General features: G+C 36.4%; 1 protein-coding gene across 2 annotated transcripts in view; it reads right to left on the bottom strand.

Annotated features, from left to right (window-relative positions):
- Positions 1–826: 826 nt before the first annotated feature.
- tm4sf18 (transmembrane 4 L six family member 18) overlaps positions 827–7986 on the bottom strand; it is a 21030-nt gene continuing 13870 nt past the window's right edge. Inside the window, exons 1-4 of one of the 2 annotated variants that reach the window (XM_024278741.2) lie at positions 7071–7718; positions 3839–3907; positions 3176–3318; positions 827–1634 (exon numbers count right to left, since the gene is read on the bottom strand). In XM_024278741.2, the coding sequence (XP_024134509.1) occupies positions 1436–1634; positions 3176–3318; positions 3839–3907; positions 7071–7250 (591 nt within the window). In that variant the 5' untranslated portion in view covers positions 7251–7718 and the 3' untranslated portion in view covers positions 827–1435. Of the gene's footprint in view, positions 1635–3175; positions 3319–3838; positions 3908–7070; positions 7719–7986 lie in introns of those variants that run through there. The other variant, XM_036211579.1, reaches the window with a different exon arrangement.

Here is a 7986-nt window from a genome sequence, read left to right on the forward strand (position 1 = left end):
TGTTAGGACTGAACAAATAAAAAAAAGGTCACTGACCGTCAGACTGGGAGGCAAACATGCAGCAGTGTGATAAGTGAACTGAACTTTAAGATGAACAGACTGTTTTTCTGCAACAAACCAAACATTCATCCTGAAACTCATTCTCCTTCTGGAAATTGTTCACAATTTTAAAAACGTTAGCCAACCTTAAATAACAATCAATGACCATGACGTTTGCGAGCTGATTAATTGTCATAATCATTAGATGTTCAATTTTAAAAAAGCTAATTAAATTCAACCTGTGATAAAAAAAAAAAAGCTTTATTTCTGATCTGGTCATTGTAGTAAACATCTCATTAACAAAGATGCGGTCCAAATAAATAAAATAATAATAGTATTTTATTGTTGGTTTTGCTTCTGGAAGTCAGTTTTCATGAATAACTTAATTGTACATTTAAAATCTGATTAATTTCAGAGTTTGAAAATATGTTAAAAATAAGAATTTCTAAAAGGTTTAAGAAAAATCCTATCTGGCAAAATTTCTGGTTGTTTAACTCTGTGCGGTACTTGAAACAAATCAATAAACAGTTCAGGAATTTCCAGCACATGAAATCTTCCAACTTGCACAACAGTTATTGCAGCACACAGTTATCAAAGGACGTCTTCTTTTTTTATTTTGATCAATGTACCAGTTTAATTTTGAAACAACATATTTAAAAAAAAAATAGTTGGTTTAAACTACTTGAAGATTAATATAAAAACAAAACAAACTAAAAAAAGTATTACACTGATAATCTTTCAACTGAAACTTAGTGTTAAAGCAATATTAACATAATCACACACAATGTAGAAAATGGGAACGCTTCTTTTATTCAAGTTCACAGTTAAAACTCATTATAAAAAAACATGCCACTAAAAGTAAATATTTATGATGTTGGTTTAAAATTGACTATTATCCCAAAATCAATCTAAAAAAAACCTTTTACATTTACTTGTTACATCAAAAACACACATTCAAACTTCAATAAGAAACTTCAGTGTTTGCTGAGATATGCGAAAAGCACACAAAAAGTACAATTCATTTTGACATTTTGTCAACTTTATCATAGATTCCTTCATTTGTTACCAAAGTTGTCTGCGTTTGCAACAGTTACATGATTTTTTAAGTATACAAACAACGCAGGTATAAAAGACTGTTGCAGTTAAAAAAAATAAGACCCACTTTATGTTTAATTACAGGAATTTTGAACTCAAACTTCAGTGCGAAATGACTGCCTAGTCCATTAAACAGTATAGGGAAGGATCAAGAACACGTTTTACCTCTGACTGTATGACAGTTTTAATCCTAAAAACCTTTAAAACAACATCACGCAGCTGATGTTTGTTTAAAAAATGGTGTGTGTGGGTTTCAGTGAAAAGGCAGGGTTGTTGCGCACACTTTGCATGAGTGACAACTCTAAGCATTGAGGCTGTACTGCTGCTTGTAGCAGCAAGGTCGACAGATGGCGTTGACTAGGCCGTTGCCCAACTGTAAGAGACAGATGACAAACTCCAGCACAGCCAGACCCAGTAACACACACAGCAGAGTTATGTTCCACTCTACTATATGAACGGGTTGGTGGCACTTGGACCAAGACTCTGGCTGCAGCAGATAGCTGGAACACAAAGTTACAAATGAAATTGTTACAACTTAATGTATGATATGGATTTATCATGATGGAAAAATAAGACAGTACAATTTTAAACAGCCCTGTACGTTCTTCTCGTTTCACAGAACACTCCTCAACCAGTTTAGAAATGACTGCATTGTCTTATAATACTCTAAACTACTACTTTCTTAAAACCTAAAATCATGGTTAGTTTAGGCATAATGCAGTTTTTAAGTCTAAACCTATGTAAGTGCAGCAAAGCGTTGCCAAAGAGTTCACATTTTTGCTTCAGAAATGTCAAAGGTCAAACATTTTAAAAGATAAATAGAAGTATGGTTGTTAAGCTTCAAGCTTGAATTTCGATAAACATTTACTGTTGGAACTTAATTTATGAAAATTTTAAATAAAATTTGAACGAGTTTATTCAAATATTCTAAAAGGCAAAATGCTAAAAGATTTGATAGACAAATTTGAACAGTTCAATGTTTTGTTTATTGGAAGAAAAATTATGATAATCTTTTTTCCAGTCGTGTTTTAATTTGTCTTTATTCCAGTCGGGGTTTTTTCTCAACAGACTTGGGTCTAAATAATCAGAGATTAAAACCTTAAAGCGATGGTTTAGCATTCCATCAAAAAATTCCTTGTTGTCTGTACTTTAGGCGTTTTCTCTGATAAGATATACAGTATCTCTGACTCGTAGAGTGTTTGGCAGTTACAGGTTCTGCTATCTTCTTACCTCCACTCATTACCTGGATTAGTATCACCTGTTTGAACAGGTTATCTGTACAAAAGACACCAGTCTGCACCCTTAAGCATTCAGACACCACCATGTCTAAGACCAAAGAGCTGTCAAAGGACACCAGAGACAGGACTGTGTACCTGAACGAGACTGGGATGAACTAATCTCCAAAGAAACAAGCAGCTTGTGGAGAAGATTGACTGTTTGTGTCATTATTTTAAAAATAGAAGAAATACAAGATCATTAACAAGCCAGGGGCCAACCATTTTATCTCATGGGGTATTAAATGATCTTGAGAACAGTGAGGGAACAGCCCAGAACTACACAGATGAAATGATCACTCCTAAAGAGAGCCAGAATCACACTAACAAAGGTTACTATCACGGGGATAACATGCTGAATCTGTGACTGCCCAAATCTATAAAAATATATTATGACTTTCTCTTACAGAGTGGAGAGAAAAGTTTCACTAGAACATTGTGCCATCGCTTTTTATTTTTTTATTTTGCTCTTGTTAAAATTATAATTATTAACAAGGACTCATTGAAAATATAAAACAGCTACTTTTTTAAATTAAAGAAAACTGAAAAATAACTTATCAAGTTATCACTATATTATTTGTTGCATTCCTATAATTATACAAAATATTTGAATTCATGTGATTTTATTTGTGACTAAAGGTTAACTTGGACTGCATTTTTATGTTCCCATTGTGCACATACATAGAAATATTACTTGAAAAAAAAGTCAATTGAAAAAGCTTCAATTTTTGTTGAAATGCTCCACAATCTTCCCAAGTGTTCCTCACCTGCCACCCTGGTCGGAAAAGGGGTATGTCCACCCCAGTGAGGTGAAGCAGTTGGGACCCTGCAGCAAGGCGAGGCCTGATATGATGAAGCAGTATCCAGAACCCACGAGGCCAATGACAGCTGCGAAAACCGACCCACACATCTGCGGAGCAGCAAAACCGCACACAGCTATTTTTAAGCAGAACAAGCACATGTTTGGCTGCTTGAGTGAGGGCGTACTATTGTGACTGTATGAATCGATGTTGGCTGTTTCACTTATCCTGTACATGTTGGAGATATAGAGGCAGCTGCTAGACGCACACACTAATACACACACAAGTGCAGCTGTGTCAGTTGCCAGAATGAGTTTTAGCCGGGCTCACGCTGTTATGTGTTACCCAACAATGGGACCCTTGTTGAATAATCCTCGCCGTATTAGTACTGTTGTCTCATAAGGAAGCAGAGCTGATTTGGTGCTCTAATTTACTACTATTAGTGTAATTCTCCAAACAGTGAACATGAAGTGATAGAAAGATGCATCAGCATTGCAGTAAGATACTTGTGCATCAAAACAACAGCTAAAAATAGGCAGAAAATGACATTTTGTGTGTGACAACGCCAGAATGTTCTGGCTGTTTACTGTCAAGAATGTGCTTCCGGTACTTTCTGAACACAGTTCTTACCATTAGGCTCTCATTCCAGCAGCAGCTGCATTTCCCCAGAGTGATAAAGACCACAGCTGGAATCAGCATCTGGAATGGCAAAAACATTCATCTTTTAAGAAAAACTTTAAATACAAGTTTGATGTTTTTGTTTTTGACATTTTTTGGTCCAACATTGCGACCTGAAAGAGTTAGGTTTACACACTGTGATCCTGCCTTACTTTGATAGTTTTTACTGAAAAAGCTGTAAACATCCAGTCATCTACATCCATACTTGGGTTGTAAGAATAATATGTTAACAGTGAAAATGTTCATTTTTTTTACTGCGTGCACATTGCCCTTTTTTGAATGTTGTACTTTGATGTAAAACTAAAGTGAAGATTTACCTGCCTTTATACACATATATATTTTTATGGGGTGATTTTTGTGCCACTATATTGTGAACAAAAGATTTAAGATTAAAAATGCATAGTTTCATAATTAAAATATTAAATATTTGCTTAACACTTTACATTTTGTTAGCAATTTAGGAAATTTTGATCTCAAAACTGTGACGTTTATTTGCAATATGGTGGCACAAAAATATCTCCATGGATGTTAAACTTGTAAAGCTACGTTCACACCGCCCTCATCAATGTGCGTTCAAGCGACCATTTCCAATGAAAATTCTATGTAAGCATAGACTTGTATTTATGTGTATGCCTGATCACTACACGAGTGATCAAGTCCTTTTTCAGGGTCCACATGCAAAGTGCATTGAATGAGCGGTGACAGTTAAACCAGTTGACCAATCAGGGACTCAGGTTTGGTAGTGACCAACGGAAGGCATCCATTTTCATTAATGGAAGTGCAAGCAATTTGAAATTTTGAAAGGAAGAAATGAATAACTGTGATTGGAGCCTTGTTAGAATTATGACACAAAGACCTTCATATATCAGAATAGAGCTTCAACATTTCGCACCAGACCTCTTCTAACTAGAGGTAGGTGTGCTAGTACTGGGTAACAACAGTCGAATGTGAACACCATATGAAAAAAGCATGTTCAAGAACCCACGTTTAGCACGTTCTTGAACGTGGGACACATGTCCAGTGACACATGAACGTAGCATAACACTGTAAGCTTTGTTCAACTAGCTAACTTTCTGAACTACAGGGCTAAATTAAAATAGCCTAAATACCATCTTAATTACATTATTTGTTTTTCACGTTTTAAGTTCAACTTATATATCAAAGTCATAACGGCAGAAACAGAAATTATACCAAATATTTGCAGGTTAAAAGTTTTGAAGATGATATATGACATTAAAATATCTTTCTAAAAGCCAGAATAAGAAATATCAGTGTTCATTGTGCTATGCAAAAACACACACAAAAAGTAAAATCAGTTTTGACAGTCCTGAATCTGAAAATCATTTTTAAAAACATTTATTATTGGAGAATTACCAATGATTCCTTCATTTTTCCCCAGTAGGTCTGTGTTTGTAACAGCTACATGATTTCTCAAGTCTAATTTTTTACTCTAGTAATAAAGGCAGAAACAGAAGTTACACCAAATGCTTCCAGATTGTCTCAGCCAAAATAATAATACTCAGAACTACACAGGTATGAGTAGAACAAAATCTAGTTTCCTACACAAAAGAATAAAAGAAGTAAAATAAACACTATGGGCTTATTCTTTCTTCCCGGGTGTGCTGACAAATCTGTCTTTCCTGTGTTGCTGTTCTTTGTCTCTCAAAGACAATAAATTACATCCTCACACGAGGACGAAAGTTCCCAAGGTTTTACACACACACGCACACAGACTCACACACATCTGCTCAGATGTTCACATCCGGGATGTCACCCCAAAGCTCAGGCTAAAGGAAAAACTGATGACACAGAAAGAAAAGAAGACAGTGGGAAAAAGGAAGGAAGGAAGCAGAAGAAAGAGGAAGGGTGGCGACTAAAGATAGATTTGTTTCTAAAGGGTCTCAGTTTGCTGTTTGTTTCTCTGGAATTTGGTCATTTCTACAAAAAAGAAAAAAAAAACACCGGTGGCAAGTTAACCTTATGCATTCTGCTCATAATAAAAATAAATATGTAAAGTTTCTTTGCCTGAAATAGTACTTTAAGCTGCTAAACATATAATTGGAAAAGTGTGATTAAAACAGAAAAATTCTGTTTACAACTGTTATTTTTGTTTTACATTGTGCGAATGTCAAAGGGCATTTTTTAATTTTAAGTTCTGCACTTATGAAGGTTTTAAAAGGTTCTGTGATTTTTTTTTCTTTCTATTCAGTGATTCCTCTAGAATAGGAAGACTGTGTTGCCTCTGATACCAACACCGTTATACAACCACCCTGTAGCAATGGAAACAATCAATATAGTGAGTCTTCGTGTATTAAGTGTTTTACTGTAATCTTGTCTAATTTAAATAGAGACTTTCCTGGGAAAAAATGAAAAGAACAGCTCTTTCTTGCTCACATAAACCCATCCGATCAGCAGCAGGCAGAGCAGACAGATTAACTGTAATTCACACAAAACACTATTGTTCCGAGTTTAAACTCCCTCTGTCTAGTGCTTAAAAAGAAAATATTCACTACAAGCTATTTTTTTACTATAGAAATTATGTTATTAAGACATAAATTAACTGACGAGAAGGACAATTTAAAAGCAACGTACGTAAAATAACAAATAGATGAGTCAAATTTCACAAAGTATCGTGACAAACTCTGTAGAACAAGCCAGCAAAGAAAGTGATGTTTCAATCACCACAAAAATGTGCACGGCTTGTAAAGCGGAGATTTCCAGGGTCACGTGGCTCAAATCCTTTTCAAAGAAGCTCTTTCTTTGCTTTTTTTCCCCCCAATTTTGTTTCTAGACGCAGATTGAACATCTTTTACATTCCTTTCAGTGGGTCTCTTTCTTCAGTGGGTTGTGGCTCTTTCCAGACATCGTCATCCTCTTTCTTTAGGATTACTTTAAGTTATGAGGAGGCTTTCCTAGAAAGGGCAAGTAGTATAAAATAATCACATGCAAATTTAAGGAGTGTAAGTTTTTCCCAGTTTTAAAACAGTGTTTTATAACATTAATGATCATGCAAAGCCAAAACTGAAAAAGTTCTTTTTTGATAGAAACTCAGTAATTCAACAGAAAATCCAGCTGAAAGACTTTGGTAGAAAGCTAAACATAAATCCTAATCAGATTTTTAAAATTTGATCTTCAAGTTAATCCTAAATGTAGTCCACAGGATCCTAACTGACGTATTACTTACCAGGAGTCCGCCACCTCCTAGTCCACCAAAGTACCAGATGTAGCTTGACAGATGATTCTGCTCAATGTAGGTCGTTTCTCCCATTGGAAACAGCAGCAGCAGGTTGGCCACAATACAGCAAAGGGCAAGCGGCAGCAGGGCCAGGCCCAGGGATCGGGCAAAGCCCACCGAACAGCACATTTCTTCTTCAAAAAACCAAACAACAAGGAGAAGGGGAGAAGGCTACAGCTGGCTGAGGCAAGAAGAAAAAAAAACGCTCAGAGGGAAGGGTCTTAGCAGCTGGGGAGCAAGAAAAATGTAAAAAAAAATAGAAGTGGAAGAGGCTTGCTGAGTGTGTAGGAGCTGGATAGACTTCTTCTCTTTGGGGGGTGGGGGCTGGTGCTTTCATGACAGAATGAGCATAAGGAAACTCTCACAGGAAGGAGATTTTCCATTGGCTATGAATGTTTTTCAGTTTCACAGACAGCAGGACAAACAATATTTTAGAGTTCAGTTTTAAGTTCAGATAAAATCTACAAAATTTTACCAAACCTCACTGATTTTTAAATGTTACAAGCACACACGTTTAGATTGGTTTCAGCTAGTTTTACTGAAAAGAGGAGGATCAGCTGCTTGACAACTGCGTTTGACTCCCAGGAAATGTTATCTCATTTAGTCTGCAATGCAGTTAAATAGCGTATACTTATGTAGCGCTTTTCTACCTTCCTTGAAGGCCCAAAGTGCTGGGGGTGGCTCCACTGCCAAACACTGGGGCCAATCTTCCACCAGAGGCAATTTGGGGTTCAGTGTCTTGCCCAAGGACACTTGGCGGGCACGGCGGGAATCCAACCCACAAAATTCAGGAGTCGATCACCCTACCGCTGCACCACGACCGCATCGGCTGCCAGTTGTATGAAGGGCATAATGGCTATAAAAG

The sequence above is a fragment of the Oryzias melastigma genome, linkage group LG4 (assembly GCF_002922805.2).
Source record: "Oryzias melastigma strain HK-1 linkage group LG4, ASM292280v2, whole genome shotgun sequence".
Classification (NCBI taxonomy): Eukaryota; Metazoa; Chordata; class Actinopteri; order Beloniformes; family Adrianichthyidae; genus Oryzias; species Oryzias melastigma.